Source organism: Phacochoerus africanus, chromosome 12 (assembly GCF_016906955.1).
Source record: "Phacochoerus africanus isolate WHEZ1 chromosome 12, ROS_Pafr_v1, whole genome shotgun sequence".
Classification (NCBI taxonomy): domain Eukaryota; kingdom Metazoa; phylum Chordata; class Mammalia; order Artiodactyla; family Suidae; genus Phacochoerus; species Phacochoerus africanus.
The window spans coordinates 18,097,869-18,122,854 of NC_062555.1; the positions used below are offsets into that span (position 1 = coordinate 18,097,869).

At 46.1% G+C, this 24,986-nt stretch overlaps 1 protein-coding gene across 2 annotated transcripts in view; it reads left to right on the forward strand.

Moving 5' to 3' along the window:
* DEGS1 (delta 4-desaturase, sphingolipid 1) overlaps positions 1-24,986 on the forward strand; it is a 42,220-nt gene that overhangs the window by 13,747 nt on the left and 3,487 nt on the right. The window contains exons 1-2 of one of the 2 annotated variants that reach the window (XM_047755539.1): positions 17,993-18,206; positions 24,188-24,930. In XM_047755539.1, the coding sequence (XP_047611495.1) occupies positions 18,125-18,206; positions 24,188-24,930 (825 nt within the window). In that variant the 5' untranslated portion in view covers positions 17,993-18,124. Of the gene's footprint in view, positions 1-17,992; positions 18,207-24,187; positions 24,931-24,986 lie in introns of those variants that run through there. The other variant, XM_047755540.1, reaches the window with a different exon arrangement.

Genomic DNA, 24,986 nt, shown 5'->3' on the forward strand with positions numbered 1-24,986 from the left:
ATTACAGGTGGAAAATTAAAAAAAATCAATCGTTACATACCTATACACCCATCTTCATAAAGAGATCAGTGAAGAGATATATAAAAAGGAAGAAGTCTGGCATATGACATGATGGCTCAGGAACTGAGTGTTTAAACAGCTAGGCATGGCATAGGTTGACCTCAGGGCTCTGGAAGTCTTCCAGAGAGAAATAGCCCACTCAGAAGGGCACCTCTTGATATCTCATGCGAGCCAGGGGAGGAGACCCAACCTGCATATTGCCTATGGCCAATGCAGCATGAGGGCCTGCTGAGCCAGTGAGAAGAGGAAAACCTAAGAGTGGCTGTTAGAGCAGATGTCCACACGAGGGCGCCAGAGTCCCTTCTGGCCCCAGGTGCAGCTCTGAGCCTCTAACAGGTTAGAGCTCCAAGGCTCAAAACCGTACAGGCTCAGAGTTGGGGCCGATGGTGTCTTGAGTGAAACATGCAGCAAGCACCCAGAGGATTTTTAGGTGTGTCCTGGGCCTCAGGGACTCTCCTCCAAGACGCCTTAGTTCAGGCAGAGGGCACAGGTGTCCCTTCAGTATTTGGAGGTGGATTGGCAGCCTCATTGGGTGGCAGTGTGTTTTTAAAATAATTGAAGGATTCACCGGGCTTTGGTGTGCCTGTAGTCTTCCAGAGCCGGAGACCAAGACACACACAGCATCAGATTTTGATCGTGATCTGGCCATTTTCAAGTTCCTGACCAGAGGGCATTTATGTAGGTGGAGAAAGAGGGTGGTGCTGATGAATAAATGGGGGACTCAGTGGCATAAGTTTGGACAGTTTGGCTAATCCTTGTGCTATTATCGCAAAAGAGGCTTAGGGAATTTTCATTCTTGCCTTTCAAAATGAGCCTCACTTTTCAGTTAGTCGCCAGCGAATGGAGACCTGACCCAAACCAGGTCTGATGTACTAAGCAGGGTGGATTGTTCTCATCAGGCAAGCTCTCAGGGAGTTCCCTCACGGCTGGTTGGTTTAAGAGTCTCTCCTTGTCCCTGCTGTGGCTGTGGTAAGAGCTGCATTGGGAGATCAAACTGTGGCCAGACAACTTCTCTGGTCTCAGGGGGCAGCCACAGAAATAAATAAAAAGAGGTATTTTAAAATGAGCTTAATTGATAAGGGAGTCAGTGTATATATATATATTCACTGACTCCCTTATCAATTAAGGAATATATATATATATATTCCTACAGAAGAGCTAAGGGAATGGATAGATAAAGCAAATCCTAAAGTCTCTCTTGACACAGTGTCTCTCGTGGCTGATGATTAGAAGTATGAGCCTGGGATGTCCAGCATAGGAGCGGATTCATTTCCAGGGCAGAGTGTATCTGCATGCAACTCATGGGTGCAGGACAATAACTACAAAAGTAAAAAGAAATAATTAAAAATAAGTTTTTAAGAAATAAATTCACACACGATAGATAATTAGGTCTGCTCTGATGTCCCTGAGCTACACAGTAGGATCTCTATGCTCACCGGCTCCTAGGGCCAGAATGTGGATTTATTACCCTCCAAATCCCAGTCCTTCACAGACTCTCCCCCTCCAATCTAGTAATCAATTCTGTTTTCCAGTTTGTGAGGTTTTTTGGGTTTTTTTGTTTTGTTTGTTTTTTGTAAAAACTTCATTGGTATCATTTGTAAGATTCCAGAGGGGAGGGGTTTCCTGTGGTATTGTATTTCTTTTTCAGACATTTCTTTCAGTATGAGAGTTTTTATTTCCATCTATGTGGCTGCCAATGTCATTTTTGGCTCTTTTTTATGGCTGTGTACTATTCCATTGTGTACATGGACATCCTCTGCCTAATCCACTCCACTGCTCATGGACATAGAATGTGTCTCCGTGTCTTGTTATTGTGAATAGTGCTGCATGAATACAGCGTTGCATTTCCATTTGTGAAAAGGACATTTTCTGGGTATATGCACAGGAGTAAGACTCCTGGGTCATACGGTGGTTCTATGTTTATTTTTCGGATTATCAAGATCCTGTGGTCCACAGTGGTTTTACACATTTGCCTACACAGCCACAATGCAGTAGGGCATTTTTTCTCTACATGCTCTCCAGGGTGTTTTTATTTGAAGATGTACTAAAGATGGCCATTCGGAGAGGGGCGAGGCCGTACCTCAGCAGCATTTTGATTTGGAAATCTCTATTAATTAGTGATGGTGTTCATTTTCCCCGGTGGTTTGCCCTCTGCATATCTGGTTTAGGGAAAGGTCTATTCAGGTTTTTGCCACCGTTTCGTTAAGGTTGTTGGTTTTGTTTTTCTGTTAGATGGTCAGTGGTTGAGCTGTTAATTTTGGAAGCCCAGGCTGACCTGGGCTTTTGGATCCATATAAAGTGCCTGCAGGTTTTGCTTGGGAGGTGCAAAAACGGTGATACTTTGGGAAGCAACTTGGCCAGTCATTGGGCATTTTATCTCATGAATTCTCGTGAAACTCCATCCTTTCCTTTCCACGTGAGCCTCTTCTCTTCTTTCTATGCACCTGGTATGAAGACGTGACCTAAAACAAGGTTGGGCATGTTAAGTCCAGTCAGTTGATTGATATATAGAAAGCTCTCACCGAGAACACTCCTGACACACGCGGTAAAATATCTTTGTCTCTGTGATGGTATTAGTAAGTACTGTGGCTTGACAATCACCTATGTGCAGACAACTTGCACGTGCTTTGGGGGGGTCAATAAATTTAGAAAGAAAATAGGGAAAGAGAGAAAGAAAAAAATACAAAGAAAGAAAAGAAGCATACTTTATGAATGAAGGAATAACAGGCGGAAACTTAAAAAAAGCAGTCGTTACATACACACACCTATCTTTATATATATGCAGGGATATGTAATAAGGATGAAAGCCTTCATTATATGATGGCTCTGGAGTTAAGGGTTTAAACAGCAAGGCATGGCATAGGTAGGCTTCAGGGTTCAGAAAGTCTTTGAGAGAGAAATAGCCCACTCAGAAGTGCACTTCTTGGTATTTCATGAAAGCGGGGAAGGAGACCCAACCTGCCCATGGCCCTTGGCCAATGCAGCCCTGGGGACTGCTGAGCAAGAAAGAGGAAGAAAATCTGAGAGTGGCTGTTAGAGCAGGTGTCCACACGAGGGCACCAGAGTCCCTTCTGGCCCCATGTGCAGTTCCAAGGCTCTAAGAGGTTAGAGCTCCAAGGCTCAGAGTTGGGGCTGATGGTGTCCTGAGCGGAACCCACAGCAAGCACCCAGAATATTTTTGGTTATTTCCTGGGAAGGTCCTCCACTCCAAGATGCCTCATGTCAGGCAGAAGACAAAGGTGTCCCTTCAGCATTTGGAGGTGTATTGGCAGCTGGGTTGGGTCCAGTGTGTTCAGAATACTTGAAGGATTCACTGGGTTTTTGCCATGCCTTATGTTTCTTCAGAGGCAGGTTCAGAGACCCACAAAGCATTGGTGTTGTATTGTGAGTTGGCCATTTTCATGTCCCTGACCGTCGGGGGTTTTGGTAGGTGGAGAAAGAGGGTGGTATTGATGAATAAATTGGGGGCTTCTGTGTCATCAGGGTGGGCAGCTGCGCTAATCCCTGTGATTTTTTCTCAAAGGGTTGAGGGAACTGGCCTTCTTGCCTTTCGAGTTGAGCCTCACTTTTCGGTGTGGCGCCTCATTACGAGCCTGACTGAAACCAGGTCTGACGAATTAAGCAGGGTTGATTGGTATCAAGCATGCTCTCAGGGAGTTCCCTCGTGGCTGCCTGGCTAAAGAGTCTCTCCTTGTCACTGTGGCTATAGTAAGAGCTGCACTGGGAGATTAATCTCTGGCCAGACTTCCTAATGTCACAGGAGGCAACCAAATAAATTGATACAAAGTTATTGAAAATAAAGAGCTTAAATAACAAAGAATATATATATATATATTCCTACAGAAGAGCTAAGTGAATGGACATATAAAGCAATCCTAATGTTTCTCCTGATCCAGTATCTCTGGTGGTGGAGGGTACTGAGTATGAGCTTGGGGATGTATGCCATAGGAGTGGATTCATTTTCAGAGCAGAGGGTATCTGCATGCCACACATGTCTGCAGGAAAATAACTAGGGAAGCAAAAATAAATAAATAAATATAATTGTAGTATACAAATAAATTCATACCTGCTAGGTAAGTATGCCTGGTCCAGGGTCGCTTTGCTAGGAAACCTTGACAGGTTCAGCGGCGTCGGTGTGCCTGTCTCTCTCCCGAGCGGCAGCAGTCTCCACCTGGACATCTTCCTGGGTGAACACGGACCCGCTGGTATTGTCGGATGTTATCATTCAACATTTTCAAATATCGATAGTTTATGGTGCTCCACTTCACTTTAAGAACAAGGTGATCCAATCGTACGTGTCTATCCATACTGTTTTTCCCACATTGTCCTCCGTTTGGTCCAAAAATCGTGACTACATAGAGTTCCCTGTGCTAAACAGCAGGATGTCTATGCTTACTCACTCCAAGGGAAAGAGTTTGGATTTATCACCCTCCAAATCTCAGTCCTTCCCACACCCGCCCCCTCCAATCTGGCAACCCCAAATCTGTTTTTTAGTTCTTGAGTTTCATTTCTGGAGAAAGGTTCACTGGTGTCATGTGTAAGATTCCAGAAGGAAGGGATTTGCCGTCTTTTGACATATCTCACTTAGTATGAGGGTTCTTCTTTCCATCAGTGTGGATGGGGGCGTGGAAATCGGCCCAAACACCCTGGACCATCACGATCGAGGGAAATCCAGAACAAGTACCTATAAGAACGAATGCGGGACCCAGCAATCGCACTCTTGGGCTACATCTGGATGCATCGTCTTTCAACAAGGTATGTGCCCCGCTCTGTTCCTTGCAGCCGTATTCACAAGAGCCAAGACCTGGGAAGACACTCCATGCCCATTGACAGATGAATGGATCAGGAGAGGTTGTACTGTGCCCCTGTGGGATACCACATGGCCAGAGCCACACAAAACGTCCTGCGCACAGCCACGTCGATGGAAGCAGAAACACTCCTTTTGAGTGCGGGAAGTCCAAAAGCTGAAGGCGATGCCGTAGGAAAGCCCTTGGATCTGGAATCTGACAAAGGGCACAAGAGAACCTTTCCACCCAAGAGAACCTATTGGGCTGGCCAACCACACAGCGTGGCCCAACTCGGGGAGGAGGGTGTGGGAAGGCCCAGGGTTGGGGTGGGGGTTCCTGGATGCCCACAGTTGTCCTTGGAGAGGGGAAGCAAGGAGAGCCTGCTCTAAACACAGGGGAACTCCATCTAGTCCCTTGTCCTGGATCAAGGGGGAGGATAATGTGAGAAAAATGATACGGATATACATGTGTGACAGGACGCTTTTGCAACTAAAGGGCAATCGCCAGAGCCCTATAACTCAGCTCTGATGGGAACAAAAAATCATGATGAACACCAAACATTCCCAGCTCAACAGAGAAGATGGCTGGGTCCGGACGCCTGCCTATCTGGAGAAGCCAAACGGGCCACCTGCCTCCTTTGACCCTGTCAGGGCTTTGTAGCAATGTGACCTCCCACCGGAAGGAAGTCCCGAGGCCGTATGAATTTATTTCCATATTAATGGCTTTAGTCATCCATTTCCTTCCTTCCTTCCTTATTTATTTCTTTTCTTTCTTTACTTTGACTTCCCTCTTTATTTTTCTGCACCCACTTCTGGCATGCAGATCCCGCCTGGCCAGGTATCAAATCCACGCCACTGCTTCTACGGCCCCAGGCCCCTACTGAATCCTGTTGTCACCAGAGCTTTAGTGGCAGGAGGTCCTGGATTACTGCCTTCCCCTTCCATTCCCTAAGCTGCTCTGCCGGGGTGCACGTATGTACGTGTTGACTTCTTTATCGGCGGACCTCATTCGTGCACTCTCTTTTCACACGGATCGGGATTTGGGTGCCAGATGCAACAGGAGTTGCTGGGGGGGGCCAGTGTTTCACCTCCCAGCGCAGCTCTGACCCCAGCCATGGCCATGACACAGAGAGACTCTGAAGCCCGACCGCCGCGAGGGAACTCCCTGAGAGCTGGGAGTTCAGGATACCCACCCACCCTGCTTCGTTCAGCAGACCTGGGTCCGGGCAGGCCTCCAGGCCCTGGCGCCGCACTGAAAAGAGAGGATCCTCTCCAAAGGCAGGAAGGAAATGTCCCCAGGCCTCTTGAGCGAGACAAACACGGGGATTAGCACAGCTGCCCAGCATCCTGCCCCCCAAGCTCCCCATTCATCCGGCAGCACCAGCCTCCCTCTCCATATCCCTGAAACCCCGACAGGCAGGCGCTGGAAAATGGCCAGCTCACGCTTCCGCACAGATGCCGTGTGGCTCCAGGCTCCTGCCTCTGGATGAACTCAAGGCATTCAGAAATCCAGTGAATACCTGAGGCCTTCTATGCACACTGCCACCTAACCAGGCTGCCAAAAGCCACATCCAGTGCTGAAGGTACAACTGTGTCCTCAGCCGGACATGAGGCATCCTGGAGCAGAGAGTCCCAGGTGCCCAGAAAACAAACAGAAACCTCTGGGTGCTTGCTGTCAGTTCCACCAGACACACCACCCACCTCATTCCTGAGCCTGCACCTGCAGCCTTGGAGCTGCACCTGGGTCCAGCAGGTCCTCTGGCTCCATCTTGTGGACATCTGCTCTAATAGCAACTCTCAGGATTTCCTCCTCTCTGGGGCTCAGCACACCCCCACCCACACCCCCACCCACCCCTGGCTGCACTGGCCCTGGGCAATATGCTGGTTCAATTCTCTTCCCCCATTTTTTTTTTGTCTTTTTGGTATTTCTTTGGGCCGCTCCTGCGGCATATGGAGGTTCCCAGGCTAGGGGTCGAATCAGAGCTGTAGCCACCGGCCTACGCCAGAGCCACAGCAAGGCAGGATCCGAGCCACGTCTTCGACCTACACCACAGCTCACGGCAATGCCGGATCGTTAACCCACTGAGCAAGGGCAGGGACCGAACCCGCAACCTCATGGTTCCTAGTCGGATTCGTTAACCACTGTGCCATGACGGGAACTCCCTCTTCCCCCATTTTAATGAAATACCAAGAAGTGCCTTTCCAAGTGGGCTATTCCTCTTTCAAAGGCTTTCAGAGTCCTGAGGCCAACCTACCCCCAAACCACTCCAATCAAACACTTGGCTCCTGGCCCATCCTGTCCTGACAGCCCTCCTCCTTTTTGAGATACACCTGACCTTATGTATTTATGATGATAGGTGTGTGTGTATGGAACTATTTTTTTTTTATTTTCCAACAACTTTATTCCTTCAAGAACATCTTGAAATTTGTCTTTTCTTTCATTTTTTTGCTATCTCTTTCTATCTTTTCCCATTTCTTTATTTATTGACCCCACCTGGTACATGTGTGTCTGCCTATCAATGGTTTCAGTAACAGAGGATACCAAACACTGCAGTGGCACAGACAGAATTTTTACCCAGGGAGCCAGGAGGGATCTCCATGAGAGCTTTCTTTCCATCTCTCTACCAGCCTTAATTCATACCACCTGGCTTTTGATCAGGTCTTCATACCAGGTGCATCGTGAGAACAAAAGCAGCTCACATGGAAGGAAAAAGAATTTCGAGATCTTAGAAGAGAAGAAGCACAGGGAATATTGCAGCTACTCACCAAAATGTCACCTCTGTACCACCTTCCAGGGACAACATGCAGGCACTTTACCCGGTTCCCAAAGCCCAGGTAAGGATGGGGTTTCATAATTACCAGCTCAACAACAGACACAAACGAACACCGAAAAAAAAAATCAATGCATCAATAAATAAACCCAAGCACTTGACTGAGAAAAGGGCAACAGACCTGACTAGACATTTTCCTAAACCAGATACACAGGGGTAACAAGCACTGGAAAAAATGATCTCCATCTCTCAATCTGAGAGGAATGCAAATCACAACGACCCTGAGGTACCACCTCACACCTGTCCAAATGGTCATGATTAATAAGTCAGGAAATAGCAAATCCTGGAGAGGGTGTGGATAAGAGGGTGCCCGCCTACAGTGGGAGTGGTTATGCAAATTGGTACCAAAACAATGGACAACAGGATCCATGCAAATCCTAAAAATCCACTAGAAAGGATGCATGCCCCAGCAACCCCACCCTTGGGACTATATCTGGACACATTCTTTTCAAAAGATACTTGCCCCTCTCTGTCCCTTGCAGCAATATTCACAATAGCCAAGACAAGGAAACAAACTCAATGTCCATCGACAGATGAACGGATTAAGAAGATGTTGTTCAAAGATTCAGTGGAATACTACGATGCATCCATACAAAAAACCCAAAAAATGACAATCTCAGCAACATAGATGTCTCCAGAAACACTCATCCTGTGTGAAGTAAGTCAGAAAATGAAAGACAATACCATAGCTTTCCCTTGGTTCTGGAATCTATCAAAAGGCACGAATGAACCTGTCTCCCAAAAAGAAAATCTTGGACTAGTAAAGAGATTGTGGTTGCCAGATTGGGGGTGGTGGTGGATGTATGTTGGCATGGGTTTAGGGGGTTAATAGATGCAAACCCTAATACTTGGAGAGGGTTAGCAATGGGATCCTGCTCTACAACACAGGAAACTATCTGGACTTCTTTTTTTGGAACTAGATGAAAGATAATGTGAAAAAAATGACATCTATATACAAGCACGAATGGATCACATTGCTGTTAAAGAGAAATTGAGAGAGTACTATCAGGTAGAATGGAAATAAAAAAGGATAAAAGAAGACATTACAGGCTCAGTGTTCACCAGAGAAGATGTAGGGTCTAGCCTCCTGCACCTCGAGAAAAAAAGCAGGCAACCTGACTCTGTCTAACTTGTCAGTATTTCTTAGCAATGGGGCACCCGACCAGACGCAATGACCTAGGGTGTATGAATTGAGTTATACTGTAACATCTTTATTTATTTCGATTCACCTGTTTATTTTTCTGCACACAGGTGTGGCAGGCAGATACCATCTGGCCAGGAATTGAATCCACCTCACTGCTTCTTTTAGCCCAGGCCCCTACTGAAACCCTCTGTCACCAGAGGTAGAGGGTCAGGAGGTCCTTTATTTCTGCTATCGATTCCCTTAGCCACTCTGGAGGAATATATGGATGTAGGTATTGACCTCATTATCCATGAAGCTCTTTTGTTCAATATCTCTCTTTATGCATAAATTTATTTGGGTGCCACCCGCGACGGGATGTTGTCTGGCCAGGGTTTAACCTCCCAACGCAGCTCTTACCACAGCCACAGCGGTGACAGAGAGAGACTCTTAAGCCCAGCAACCACGAGGGAACTCCCTGAGAGCGTGCTTGCTGATACCAATCCACCCTGCTTAACTCATCACACCTGGCTTTGGTCGGGCCTCCAATGCCGTGGCGCGGTGGTGAAAACAGAGGATCATCGCAAAAGGCAAGAAGGAAATTTCCCTAGGTCTCTTGAGCAAGAAAAGCACAGGGATTAGCACAGCTGCCCACCATCATGCCGCCCAAGTCTCCCCATTCTTTTATCAGCACCAGCCTCTCTCTCCACATCCCTACAGCCCTGACAACCAGGGGCTTCAACATGGCCATCTCACCTTCCAACACAGATGCTGTGTGGGTCTCGGCTCCTGCCTCTGGAGGAACACAAGGCATTTGGAAACCAAGTGAATCCCTTCAGCATTCCAAACACACTGCCACTCAACCAGGCTGATGGGACACCTGTGTCCTCTGCCTGACATGAGCCCTCTTGGAGCAGAGGGTCCCAGATGCCCAGAAAAAGAAAAAACCCAAACCTCCTGGTGCTTCCTGTGAGTCCTGCCCAACACAACATCCACCCCACCTGTGAGCCTGCCTCTGCTGCCCTGAGCGGCACCTGGGTCCAGAAGGTCCTCTGGCGCCGTCTTGTGGCCATCTGCTCTAACAGCAACCCTCAGGGTGGCCTCCTCTCTCTAGCTCAGCAGCCCCCTGGGGGCTCCATTGGCTCTGGGCAATATGCTGGGTGGATTCTCTTCCTCCATTTTCTGGAAATACCAAGAACTTCCCTTCCAAGTGGGCTATTTCTCTCTCGAAGGCTTTCAGAGCCCTGAGATCAACCTACGCCCAAACCACTCCCATCACACACTCATCTCCAGAACCATTGTGTCATTAGAGCATTCTTCTTTTTGAGATCTGCCAGCACTTATGTACTTATGAAGATAGGTGTGTATATATGAAACCATGGATTTTTTTCTTAATTTTCCAACTGTTGCTCCTTCACTCATACAATAAAGCCTTGATTCTTTTCTTTCTTTCTTACTGTCTTTCTGTCTCTCGTTTGCTCTTCCTTTTTGTTTCTTACTTTATTGACCGCACCTGAAGCATGCAGGGGTTGTCTGCCCATCGACGGTTTGCAAGCCACAGAGGATACCAAACACACCAGGGCAGGAACAGAGGGATCTTTTATCCAGGGAGCCAGGAGGGATCTCTGTGAGAGCTTTCTTTATATCTTTCTACCAGCCTTAATTCACCCAACGTGGCTTTCAATCAGGTCTTCATTCCAGGTGTATAGATAGAACAAAAGTGGCTCACAGGGAAGGAAAAAGACGAAGTTTCAGGAGACCTCATGAGAGAAGAAGCACAGGGATTAGCACAGCTGCTCACCAAAATGTCACCTCTGTACCACCTTCCAGGCACAACACACAGGCACTATATCCAGTTCGCAAAGCCCAGGTCAGGATGGGGTTTCAAATTTACCAGCTCAACATCTGATACACATAAGCAGCAAAAAAAAAAAAAAAAAAAAAAAGCATAAATATATAAACCCAACCACCCAATTGACAAATTGGCCAAAAACCTGAATAAACATTTCCCTAAACCAGATATACAGAGACAACAAGTGCTGGAACAAAATTACTGCCATCACTCATTAGGAGAGAAATGCAAATCACAACGACTATGAGTTTCCACCTCACACCTGTCTGAATGGCCATCAGTAGTAAGTCTACAAATAACAAAACCTGGAGATTGTGTGGAGAAGAGGATGCCTTCCTACAGGGAGAGTGGCTGTGGAAATTGGTACAGACACTATGGACAAAAGGATCGAGGTAAATCCTAAAAATACATACAGAAAGAAAGCATGCCCCAGCAACCCCACTCTTGGGCATATGTCTGGATGCATATTCTTTTTAAAAGATACTTGACCAGCACTGTTCCTTGCAACAATATTTACAATAGCCAAGATACAGAAACAAACACGATGTCCATCGACCGATGAACGGATTAAGAAGAGGCTGTACATAGACACCATGGAATACGACGATGCAGCCATTAAAAAAAATGACATTCACAGCCACATACCTGGAACTAGAAGCTCTCATACAAGGTGAAATAAGTCTGAAAATAAAAGACAGTGCTAGAGGACAACCCTTGGTTCTGGAATCTAACAAATGGCACAAATGAACCTTTCTCCCAAAAAGAAAATCTTGGACTGGTCAAAGGACTTGTGGTTGCCAGATTGGAGGGGGACGGTGAGGGAAGGCCTGGGTTCTGGGGTTAATGGATGCAAACTCTAATGCTTGGAGTGGGTAAGCAATGGGATCCTGCTCTACAGCACAGGAAACTCTATCTAGACAGTTGTTTGGAACTAGATGGAGGATAATATGAGAAAAATTATATGCATATACATGTACGACTGGATCACATTGCTGTTAAGTGGATATAGACAGAGCACAATCAATCAGCTATAATGCAACTAAAAAATGATAAAAGAAGATATTACCAGCTCAGTGTTCACCAGAGAAGTTGTCTGGGTCCAGACTCCTCCCTCTGGAGAAAAAAAGCTGGCAATGACTCCGTTGAACCGGTCAAGATTTCTCAGCAATCGGAAATCCAACCGGAAGAAATTCCCTACGCTATATGAATTGAGTTCTCTATTAACACCTTCATTTATTGATTTATTTTGATACACCTGTTTATTTTTCTGCACAGAGTCGTGGCATGCAGATACCATCTGGCCAGGAAATGAATCCATGCCACTTCTTTTATTAGCCCAGGCCTGTACTGAAACCCTCTGTCACCAGAGGTAGTGTGTCAGGAGATCCTTTATTACTGCCTTAACTATCAATTCCCTTAGCTACTCTGGAGGAATATATGACTTCTTTATCAATTGAGCTCATTCGTTCAATATCACTTTTATTTGTAAATTTATTTGGGTGCCACCTGCCACATGGGATGTTGTCTGGCCAGGGTTTAATCTCAGAGTGCAGCTCTGACCCCAGCCACTGCCATGACACAGAGAGACTCTGAAGCCCGACCGCCGCGAGGGAACTCCCTGAGAGCTGGGAGTTCAGGATACCCACCCACCCTGCTTCGTTCAGCAGACCTGGGTCCGGGCAGGCCTCCAGGCCCTGGCGCCGCACTGAAAAGAGAGGATCCTCTCCAAAGGCAGGAAGGAAATGTCCCCAGGCCTCTTGAGCGAGACAAGCACGGGGATTAGCACAGCTGCCCAGCATCCTGCCCCCCAAGCTCCCCATTCATCCGGCAGCACCAGCCTCCCTCTCCACATCCCTGAAACCCCGACAGGCAGGCGCTGGAAAATGGCCAGCTCACGCTTCCGCACAGATGCCGTGTGGCTCCAGGCTCCTGCCTCTGCAGGAACCCAAGGCATTCGGGACCACGGGGAATCCCTAAAGCATTCGAACCCCACGGCCACCCGAGCAGGCTGCCAAAAGCCACATCCAGTGCTGAAGGGACAGCCAGACGTGAGGCATCCTGGAGCCGAGTCTCCCAGGTGCCCAGGAAACGACCCCAAACCTCTGGGGGCTCGCTGTGGGTTCTGCCCAACACCCAATCTTCCCAACTTCTCGGCCCGCCTCTGCTGCCCTCAGAGGCACCTGGGCCCAGGAGGTCCTCTGGCGCCGCCTTGTGGCCATCTTCTCTAACAGCACCCCTCAGGGCGGCCTCCTCTCTCGGGCTCAGCAGCCCCCCGCCCCACCCCGGGAGCGGGGGTTGAGGGTGGGGGCCTGCATTGGCCCTGGGCAGCATGCTGGGTGGATTCTCCTCCTCCACTTTCTTGCAATACCAAGAACTTCCCTTCCAGGTGGGCTGTTTCTCTCTCAAAGAGTTTCAGAGCCCTGAGGCCAGTCTACTCCAATCCACTCCATTCACTCAGCTCCCCAGCCATCATGTCAGGCCAGCATTTGTCCCTTTTTAGATATGCCTGCACTTTTGTAATTATGAAGACAGGTGTGTATATACGGAACTATGGATTTTTTCTTAATTTTCCAACAGTTATTCCTTCATTTATACAATGGTCTTGAGTCTTTCTGTTTTTCTCTCTCTCTCTCACTCTATCTTTCTTATTTTTTTGAACCCACCTGAAGCGTGACTGTGTTGTCCACCCATCGATGGCCTTCCAGCCACGGAGGTGATCACACCCACCTCATCAACTCATAGACATCTTTTCCCCAGGGAGCCAGGAGGGATCTCCGTGAGAGCTTTCTGTATATCATTCTACCGGCCTTCTTTTAGGTATTTCCCCTAAAGTAAATGGGAACATATGTTAATGCAAAGATATGTCCGTGACAATTCATAGCAGATTTATTTATAATAAGTAGCTCAAAACTAGAAAAAATCCACACATCTATCACTTGGTGATGGGATAAATAAGTCTGGCAGCTTGATATGTAAAAATACTGTTAGCAATAAAAAGGAATAAATTATTGACACAAGCATCAACAGGCACAGATCTCAAAAACGTAACATTGAGGAAAGGAAATCTTCCTCAAAAGAATATATCATGGCGTTCCCGTCGTGGTGCAGTGGTTAACGAGTCTGACTAGGAACCATGAGGTTGCAGGTTCGATCCCTGGCCTTGCTCAGTGGGTTAAGGATCCAGCGTTGCTGTGAGCTGAGGTGTAAGTTGAAAGTGCAGCTTGGATCTGGCATTGCTGTGGCTGTGGTGAAGGCCGGTGGCTACAGCTCTGATTAGACCCCTAGCCTGGGAACCTCCATATGCTGTGGGAGCTGCCCTAGAAAAGGCAAAAACAAACAAACAAACAAAATATATATATCATATATGATTCCTTTTGTGCACAACTCTGGAAAAGACAAGTCGAACGTAGAGTAGTAGCGAGCAGATCAGTGGTTGTCTGGGGCGGGCACTGGGATGGGAACTGATGAGGAAGGACGAAAACCAGCATTTTGCCATATGGTCAAAGTTCTGTGTCTCAGTGGTTGAGGTGGTTACCTGAGGATACACATTGTGAAAACTTAACTGCACACTTAAAATAGATGTATTTCATTGCAGTTAGTATATTCCCCAATGAAATTCATTTAAAAAATTATGTGCACTGCAGTCATTAGTTCTTTTAAAGTTTTTTTTTTGTCTTTTGTCTTTTTGTTGCTGTTGTTGTTGTTGTTGTTGTTGCTATTTCTTGGGCCGCTCCCGCGGCATATGGAGGTTCCCAGGCTAGGGGGTCGAATCGGAGCTGTAGCCACCGGCCTACGCCAGAGCCACAGCAACGCGGGATCCGAGCCGCGTCTGCAACCTACACCACAGCTCACGGCAACGCCGGATCGTTAACCCACTGAGCAAGGGCAGGGACCGAACCCGCAACCTCATGGTTCCTAGTCGGATTCGTTAACCACTGCGCCACGACGGGAACTCCAGTTCTTTTAGAGTTTTTTATTTTCTCTCAAGCTCTTTCCCCTTCATCCTCATGGCTATCATATGTTCTAAAATTCAGTTATAGTATATGCATATTATTTTCAAAAAGATAAACAATGTATAGGATTTTAATTTTGTTAATTTTTGAATAGGTAATACATTTCTGTGGTTCAAAAATAGAAAGATTGGAGTTCTCTAGGGTGTTGTCTGACACACCATTACTACTTCGTTTTCTGTTAAATTCTTTATTTTTTTCTTTAAAATAGTCCCTCTTCCCTTTCCGTTTTAATTCCTAAGAGCTCTCTATATATTTTGAACACTAGTCCTTTATTGATTGTATGCGTGAATATAACCTCTCAATTTATGGTTTGTAGTTTCATGCTTTATGCTGACTTCTGATGACCCCGAGGAGTGTCCATGAGGACACAGTTTTGACCCTGGCCCCGCTCAGTGGATTAAGGATCTGGCGTTGCCATGAGCTGTCGTGTAGGTCGCAAACACAGCTTGTATCTGGTATTGCTATGGCTGTGCCATAGGCCAGCAACTACAGCTCTGATTAGACCCTTAGCCTAGGAAATTGCATATGCCTTGGATGCAGCCCTAAAAAGAGAAAAGAAAAAAAAAAGAATTGCTCATTTAAAAAAAATTGTTTTAATGGAAAATGAAAAATCCATATGTAAGAACATTTTGATTTTAAAAGTACGGCTGTCCTCTTCTGAAAACTACCTTATCTGAAATTTCCCAATATCATCAGGAACTATTGGGATACACCCACAGCTTTTGATAACACACTGGGTAATGTCTTTCTAAAATAGCTGCTATGATTGCCTCAAGACAAACTACCCAGCAAGAGTAAGAAAAAGATAAGAAAGCTAGAAAACACATTATGAAATTTTAAAAGTCCAAACTAAAGAAACATGCCTATGTGTAAGCCCAAAAAAATCTGTAGCTGAATTCTTTTCCTTTTCTTACGCATGTCAAAATCCACATTCAATTCAAATGTAAAAGGTGAAAAAATGTTAAAATATTCCTTCCCTATCCTTTCCCCTAGACGCCCACTTACTCTCCTACAATATAATTTCTTGGTTACCTTTTCTTTCTAAATATATTTTGTTCATATCTATGGAAACATATGTTATATATGTGTTATGCATAAATCCCCACCCAGTGTTTTGAATTTAACAGAACATTTGGGGGGGGGGGTTGCTCATTCTGTTTGTTTGTTTTTTTTTTTATTTGCTTTGTTCTTTTTGGCTGAGTCCATGACATGTGAAAGTTCCGAGGCCAGGGATCAAACAGCACTGACCAGGCAAGATCCTTAACACACTGAGCTTCCAGGGAACTCCTAACAGTACATTTTGGAGATCAAATCATATTAATACATAAAAACCTTCCTAATTTTTTTCAGTGTGGCATAGTTAGCATTGTATGGTTAATTGCATGTTTCATAATTTGTTTTTAGTCTAGTGAGGTTTTTTTTTCCTGGTATGACATGCTAAAACATATGGATTTTTTTTTTTTTTCATGACCATGGCATGCAGAAGTTCCTGGACCAGAGATCAAATCCATGACACAGCAGGGACAAGGCCCGATCCTTAGCCCACTGAGCTATCAGTGAAATCCAAGACATGGACTTAAAAAAAAAAAAATTATAGCCTTGGGAGTTCCCTTCGTGGCTCAGCATTAAGGAACCCCACTCGGATCCATGAGGATTCGGGTTTCATCCCTGGTCTCCACAGGTGAGTTAAAGATCCAGTGATGCCTGGGCTGTGGTATAGGTTGCAGACGCCGCTTGGATCCTGCGGTTGCTGTGGCTGTGGCTGTGGCTGTGGCTGTGGCATAGGCCCGCAGCTATAGCTCCAATTCAGCCTCTAGCCTGGGAACTTCCATATGCCGTAGGTGCAGCCCTTAAAAAAAAAAAGAGAGAGAGAGAGAAAAGAAATTAAAAAATTATAGCCTTAATATAATTCTATTACCACACCTAAAAAATTAACAATAATTTCTCAATATCACCACACATCTAGTTGATATTTGAATTAAATGATCTCGCGTCAGTTTTTAAAACTTGACAATTTGGGGAGTTCCCGCCGTGGCTCAGTGGTTAAGGAATCCCACTAGGAACCATGAGGTTGCAGGTTCTATCCCCGGCCTTGCTCAGTGGGTCAAGGATCTGGCATTGCGGGAGCTGTGGCGTAGGTCGCAGACAGGGCTCGGATCCCACGTTGCTGTGGCTCTGGCCGTAGGCCGGCGGCTACAGCTCCGATTAGACCCCTAGCCTGGGAACCTCCATATGCTGTGGGAGCGGCCCTAGAAAAGGCAAAAGGACAAAGAAAAAAAAAAAGAAAGAAAGATAAAAGAAAAGAAAAACGAAACCCGAAACAAAACAAAAAAAACTTGACAATTTGAATCACAATCTAAATAAGATCAATAGGTGTTCCCTCGTGGCTCAATGGTCCAGGATGGTCACTGCTGTGACTCTGGTTACAGCTGTGGTGCGGGTTCCAACCCTGGCCGGGTAACTTCCACTGACAGAGGCAAAAAAAACAAAAAAAAACGAAAAAACAATACATTGCAATTTCCTCTTTTCCTTGTTTCCTTTGCATTTTACTTATTAAAGTACCCAGTACGTTGTCCCATATTTAAGGTCTTGCGATTCCATAGCTGTGGTGTAGCATAACATTCTCCTCGGTTCCGTTTTCTACTCATTACAGTTGTATCTCGGGGCTTGTGGGTTCGTGCTGTTCGCTTACTCTGCGGCACACTCTGTTGGTTATCGTCCTTTTTGTCATCTTAATCAAAGTTTCTTTTTTAATGGAGAAGTGGTAACTTATTTTGAAACAAAACGTCCCCTCCTTCAGGAAGAGGTGGTGGTTCGGACCGCTTCTGTGACAGATGTAAGGTTGAGCAATCACCTTGTAAGAGCAATAGAATAATTCAGGCGAAACAAATTCCTCCTCATTTTTCACTCTCAACAGCAGTGATTTCCTTTCTCTTTATTAGCTTTTAATAGCCACACACTCCGCATTTTTCCCCGTGAGGTATTATTTCCAGTAGGCGGCCAAAAATAAACAAAACTTGGGCAAGATGCCATTTATTAATGACCAAGGATCCTCATGACAGAGCTCCAGCCTTCCCCGGAGGCGTTAAAGCGCAATCTGTAACTTAAGACCTTTTTCACCTTTTCCCCGGGCGCGGGCACCGGCACCTGGCAGGGTAGGCCGCAGGGAACCGGGACTCGCAGGAACTCGGCTGGCCGCAGAACCGCGAAACTTCAGAACCCGGCGCCACCGGGTTCTGACTCCCACTCTGCGTGGGCTCCGCCCGCCCCGCCGCGCTCCCCCTGGGGGCGTGGGGCGGGGCCTCTGGACTCCGCCCCGGCCTCCTTCTCCTCCGTGGCTCCGCCCTCCGCCGGCTGACACGAGTCGGGAGCTGCCGCCGCTGCCGTCGCCGCTTTCGCCTTCACCTCGGAGATCGAGAGCGGGGAGCAGGCTCGCGAGCCGCCGCCGCCTCCGCCGCCGCCATGGGGAACCGAGTTGCGCGGGAAGACTTCGAGTGGGTCTACACTGACCAGCCCCACGCCAGTCGGCGCCAGGAGATCCTGGGTGAGGTCTGGGCCTGCGCCCCGTTATGTGCGCGCGCGCGGCCTCCCGCCTCCAGGACGCGCCCTCCGTGAGCAGCCCCTGAACGCCCGAGGCCCGTTAAGAGCCGGCTTCTGCCGCGTCCAGCCGCCGCCCGGGCAGGTTGGCCGCGCCGCGGCGCGGGAAAGGCCAGGGTAGGCTCAGGCCCGAGCTCCCGGGCTCGGGCTCGGGCTCGGGCCCGGCGCGGGAGGGAAGGAGCCCCGCGCGGCCCCGGCCCTTCGGCGGAGAGGCTCAGGCGCGCCCTCGAGCGCGGGCGTCCGGTCCCGACCCGGGTTTGCTTAGAGCCGGGTCCCCCGGGCGCCTGGATTCCTATGCCGCTGGTGGGTGCCGTTTCCTCTCCCTCCTCACCCTCCTCCTCCTTTGCCGACCCGGCCTGGCCGAAGCCAGCCAGCGAGCTTGCGCCAGGCAGGGCGTGGCCCGCCAGCATCTTGGGGCCCTCGCGCTGGGCGCGCTGACGTTGGCAAGACGCGGACAGGCGATCCTGGCAAGAGCTGCTTGCGGTCTTGGGCCCGGGGAGGTGTCGGGTGGTACCCGACTGGTGTGACCCCACGGTGAGCGTTCGAGGATCTGGGTCCTGCTATGATCAGGCCGCTCTCATTGATCCTCACGGCAAGAAGGGGTGCAAAAAGGGCAGTTTCATATATATTTTTTCATCCATCCCAGTTCTGTAGATGAAAGTCTCAAGTATGGAAGACTTGCCAAGATTAGCCTTCTCGACCCCTAACTGCTAACTTAGGGCCTTTACATCAGATTAACTAGGCCTCTAGAGGTGTAAGGCGCTCAGCTATTTGCAGCTTCTGTACTGCACAGAGAATTCTCTCCTTTCTCCCAGGGTACTTTTAATGATATGGTAGGCATTGTGTTGAGTGCTTTACAAACATTACCCAATTTAATCCTCCCAATGATTAGGTCGGTATTCCCCTATTTCAAAGATGAGGTAAGAGCGAATAAGTAAATGTTAGAGGGAATTCTGATGTGGGTTAGATTGCGTCCAAAGCAGATGCTTTTAACCTCTTGGCTGTTGTTTCAAAAATCAGGAGAGTAGTGGGTGGCAAGTTGAATAGGAGGAACTCTTTCTCATACACAGTATTCCCCTAGTTTTTCTTCTCCATTTGTGCAGTGAAAAGAAAAAGCGAGCCCCTGATTTTTTTTTTCTGGGGTATCTAAGGGTGGAAAGTATTCACAAAAAGGAGTTAGTAGAAATGGATTTTTAAAAATTGAGTCAGTAAATTGGGAGTCGAGCCTTTATAGTTGCTATCAAGGGTAGCCTATTAAGAGACTGGTTCTTGGATGCCTTCCTTCTTTTTACTTTTTTTTTTGTCTTTTGTCTTTTTGTTGCTGTTGTTGTTGTTGTTGCTATTTCTTGGGCCGCTCCCGCGGCATATGGAGGTTCCCAGGCTAGGGGTCGAATCCGAGCTGTAGCCACCAGCCTACGCCAGAGCCACAGCAACGCGGGATCCGAGCCGCGTCTGCAACCTACACCACAGCTCACGGCAACGCTGGATCCTTAACCCACTGAGCAAGGGCAGGGACCGAACCCGCAACCTCATGGTTCCTAGTCAGATTTGTTAACCACTGCGCCATGACGGGAACTCCTCTTTTTACTTTTAATTAAAGCATGTATTTTGCACATCACTTACACATGAGATAGCATAAGGTTCATTTTTTATCTATGCCTGATCACACTGCATAAGAGTAATCTGGTATCCACCCTCACCAACTCCTGGATACTGGAACTTAGCTGCTTAATATTCAGAAAATCAAGGAAGTAGAAAGGTGATTGTTGATGCTTATCTCAATATTGAGCCTTTTCCCGACAAATTTATTATCACTGGACCATTTCACTTGAAAAGTAAAAGGACTATATACTTCTCAATGAAAACATTATTTTCCCTGCAGGTATAAATACTGTTCGGTGTTCCATTTCAGGGGTGGAGCTGGAATAACCTCAGGAAAGATAAGAATCTGGAGGCTTGTTTATACTTAAATGGGAGTTCCTGTCGTGGCACAGTGGTTAATGAATCCGACTAGGAACCATGAGGTTGCAGGTTCGGTCCCTGCCCTTGCTCAGTGGGTTAACGATCCGGCGTTGCCGTGAGCTGTGGTGTAGGTTGCAGATGCGGCTTGGATCCCACGTTGCTGTGGCTCTGGTGTAGGCCGGTGGCTACAGCTCCGATTCGACCCCTAGCCTGGGAACCTCCATATGCCACGGGAGCGGCCCAAGAAATAGCAAAAAGACAAAAAATAAATAAATAAAATAAAATAAATAAACTATACTTAAATGATGAGATATTTCTAGACATATCAGATTTTTTAGGGAGAGAGAGGCATGAGAGAACATGTGTATGTTGTGTGACAACCAATGTCTGTACACTAAATTGACCTTGAAAGTTTATGTTAAAAGTTCATTTAGAGAGTTCCCTTGTGGCGCAGCAGGTTAAGGATCCGACATTGCCACTGCAGTGGCTCTTATCATTCTATTGGCACGGGTTCATTCCCTAGCCCAGGGAATTTCCACCTGTCTCAGACATGGCAAAAAAAAAAAAAAAAAAAAGCCTCCATTCAAAATTAATGAAGGCTAAGGCACTAGAGCATTATTAATGGATCAGATGATCACAGGAAATGCTTCTTTAATGCTGTGCTTCCACAGGGAAACAGCATTTTTTGACAGCCTTATTAAGATATAATTCACAAGCTATAAAGTTCACCCACTTAAAGTGTATATATCACTGTTTTTTTAGTGTATTCTCAGAGTTTTAAATTATCACTACAGGTGTTCCCATCGTGGCTCAGCGGAAATGAAATCTGACTAGCATCCATGAGGACACAGGTTTGATCCCTGGCCTCACTCAGTGGGCTAAGGATCTGGCATTGCCGTGAGCTGTGGTGTAGATTGCAGACATGGCTCAGATCCCGAGTTGCTGTGGATGTGGTGTAGACTGGCAGCTACAGCTCCAATTCAACCCCTAGCCTGGGAACCTCCATATGCTGCAGGTGTGGCCCTAAAAAGACAAAATAGATAAATAAATAATAAAAGAATTAAAAAATAAACTATCACAACAATCTAATTTTTAGAAAATTTTGTTATACCAAAAAGAAAATCTTACGTTCATTAACAGTCTCCACGGTCCCCGTCTCCAGCTCCCAGTCCTAGGCAACCACAATCTTTCTGTTTCCATAGATTTTCCCAGCTGGGACACTGCTTACAAATGAAATCAGACAGTACTTGACCTTTTGTGATTGATTCTTTCACTTAGAGTAATGTTTTCAGGACTCATCCCTGATGTAGCATATATCAGTACTCCACTCCTGTTTGTGGCCAAATAGCTTTTGTGCGTGGTGTAAGACAGAGGCCCAATTTTATTTTTGCATATGGATAGCCAGTTGTTCTAGCACCATCTGTTGAAAAAACTATTCTTTCCCCATTTAATTGTATTGGCACACTTGCGGAATTTATTTATTTATTTATTGTCTTTTTAGGGACACACCCATAGCATATGGAGGTTCCCAGGCTAGGGGTCCAATTGGAGCCATAGCTGGTAGCCTACACCAGTCACAGCAACACCGGATCTGAGCCACAAGCTGTGGCAACACGGGATCCTTAACTCACTGAGTGAGGTCAGGGATCAGACCTGGATACCAGTCTGGTTCTTAACCTGCTGAGCCACAATGGGAACTCCATAGTATTGATTATTATATACTATTACACCTTTGCAAACATTTGGTACAGGATTCCTTAGAGCAAGTTGATTTGTCTGAGAACTGCCATGTTTCATGATTTTAGAGTACTTAGAAAATGTGTATTATCTTCTATACCTTGTCAGTTGTCTCAGTTTAATCAAGTTTTATATAAGGTAAAAATACTGGAGCTCTAAGCAGAAATAATATTTTATTTCTGTATAAAATAATAACATATTTTAATATAAAAGAATTATTATCCACCAGTGAACCAAATGCTTGGTACTCTTTGTTTGGAGAAATGCTCAAAATGCTCATATTTTAATGAATGACTTATTTGAACTTTTCATTTATCTCAGGAAAGTTAGTTTTAGACTAATTCACCTGATATTTACATCAGGATAATTAGTTTTAGACTAAAGCCTGTAGGGTTACTTTTTTTGGTCTGTTGCCTACAAAATTATTAACATTTGATGAAATGAATAGATACCAAGAAAGATGAGAGGTTAGAGGGTGGAGACAGAAGAAAGAAACAGGAAGAATTACCTTGAATTAACACCACTTTTATTTCTTGTATATAAAACTGGACCTAAATAACTTCCTATCTTGCATTTTAAGCTTTTATTTAGTTCTTCACTTTACATTTAGAGAAAAGAGGGTAAAGCTGCTCTTTTTTCCCTATGTATCCTTTCAAGGACATTCTGGAGTTCCCATCGTGGCTCAGCAGAAACGAATCTGACTAGCATCCATGAGGATGCTGGTTCGATCCCTGGCCTTGCTTAGTGGGTTAAGGATCTGGCGTTGCTATGAGCTGTGGTGTAGGTCACAGACGTGGCTCTGACCCCACGTTGCTGTGGCTGTGGTATAGGCCAGTGGCTACAGCTCTGATTCGACCCCTAGCCTGGGAACCTCCATATGCCACGGGTGCAGCCCTAAAAAGAAAAAAGACAAAAATAAATAAATAAATAAAAACATTCTGAATGACCTATCCCAAGAGAAAGGTCCGTCCCTTTGCAAACCTGGATGGAATGTACTTGACCACACACAAAACCAAAAACACTTATTACATCTCAGCTTCCCTCAGTGGTGGGACACAGAGAAGAATCTCTCTTTGCCTGTAGAGGAAACTTGGAGAGGTTTTTATTACTGGCATTTTTATTTTATTTTTTATTTTTATTATTATTATTTTTTTGGCTGCACCCACAGCATTTGGAAGTACCCAGGCCGGGGATCGGATCCAAGCCACAGCTGCAGCAACGCTGGATCCTTTAACCCATTGAGCCAGGTTGGGGATTGAACCCAAGCTGCCGCAGAGACAACACCAGATCCTTAATCTACTGTGCCACAGCAGAAACTCCTTATTGACCTTTTTCATGGTACTTGGATATTTGCACGTAAATTCAATAAAGAAAATTTGAATTGGAGTTCCCGTTGTGGTGCAGTGGAAACAAATCCAACTATGAACCATGGGGTTGCAGGTTCAATCCCTGGCCTTTGCTCAGTGGGTTAAGGATCTGGCATTGCCGTGAGCTGTGGTGTAGGTCACAGACACTGCTCAGGTCTGGCGTAAGCTGGCAGCAACAGCTCTGATTGGACCCCTAGCCTGGGAACCTCCATGTGCCGTGGGTGTGGCCCTGGGGGAAAAAAAAAAAAAGTTGAAAAGATCTAAGTGTAGCTCCTTGGGGACCTAGACTCAGAAGTGAAAACTAGCAGGGCCCTGTGGGCTCCTTGGCACAAGCCTTTCTCCCCCATTTCTAAAAAAAAAAAGAAAGAAAATTTGAATTGTACAATTCTAATGCAAATAAGGAAAGTGGCATCATGAATTGATGTCGTTCTTTAGAAATTACCCTAATTTCTAGAAAAGTAGAACAAGTCTAAACTGGCAAGAATTTTACATATCTTTTACTGTATCCAAGAGGATGCAGATTCTATCCCTGGCCTCACTCAGTGGGTTAAGGATCTGGAGTTGCCGCAGCTTGCGGCTCAGATCCAGTGTGGCTGTGGTGTAGGCCCACAGTTATAGCTCCGACTGGGCCTCTGGCCTGGGAACTCCCATATGCCACAGATGGGGTCCTACAAAAAAAAAAAAAAGAATATACTTCTTCCCTATAGTAGATAGTATTTAGTCACGTCTCTAGTAGAGGGCATATAATGGAAAAAGAAAAAAAAATTGATGTATTAATTTAGCTTAATGTGTTAATTTTAGTTGGAGAACTATGAAGCACTTTTCTCAGTTTCTGATTTTTTTGTCTGTTTTTTCTTTACAGCAAAGTATCCAGAGATAAAATCTTTGATGAAACCTGATTCCAACTTGATATGGATTGTAGTTTTGATGGTTCTCAGTCAGTTAATTGCATTTTATTTAGTAAAGGACTTGGACTGGAAATGGGTCATATTTTGGGCATATGCCTTTGGAAGCTGCATCAATCATTCAATGACTCTGGCTATTCATGAAGTGTCCCACAATAGTGCCTTTGGCCACTGCAAACCTATGTGGAATCGTTGGTTTGGCGTATTTGCTAATCTCCCCATCGGCGTCCCATATTCAGTTTCCTTTAAGAGGTATCACATGGATCATCATCGCTACCTTGGAAGTGATGGCATCGACGTGGATATTCCAACAGATTTCGAAGGCTGGTTCTTCTGCACCACTTTCAGAAAGTTTATGTGGGTTATTCTGCAGCCACTCTTTTATGCTTTTCGACCTCTGTTCATCAACCCCAAACCAATTTCTTATCTGGAGATTATCAATACTGTGATCCAGATCACTTTTAACGTTGTGATTTACTACGTCTTGGGAATGAAATCTTTAGTCTACATGCTGTCAGCATCCTTACTTGGTCTAGGTTTGCACCCAATTTCTGGACATTTTATAGCTGAACATTACATGTTCTTAAAAGGGCATGAAACTTACTCGTATTACGGGCCTCTGAACTTCCTCACCTTCAACGTGGGCTACCACAACGAGCACCATGACTTCCCCAACATTCCCGGGAAAAACCTTCCCCTGGTAAGTGAAGGATTTGATACGTTCTAATCTCTGATGGCTCTGTGATCAAAAGTAGT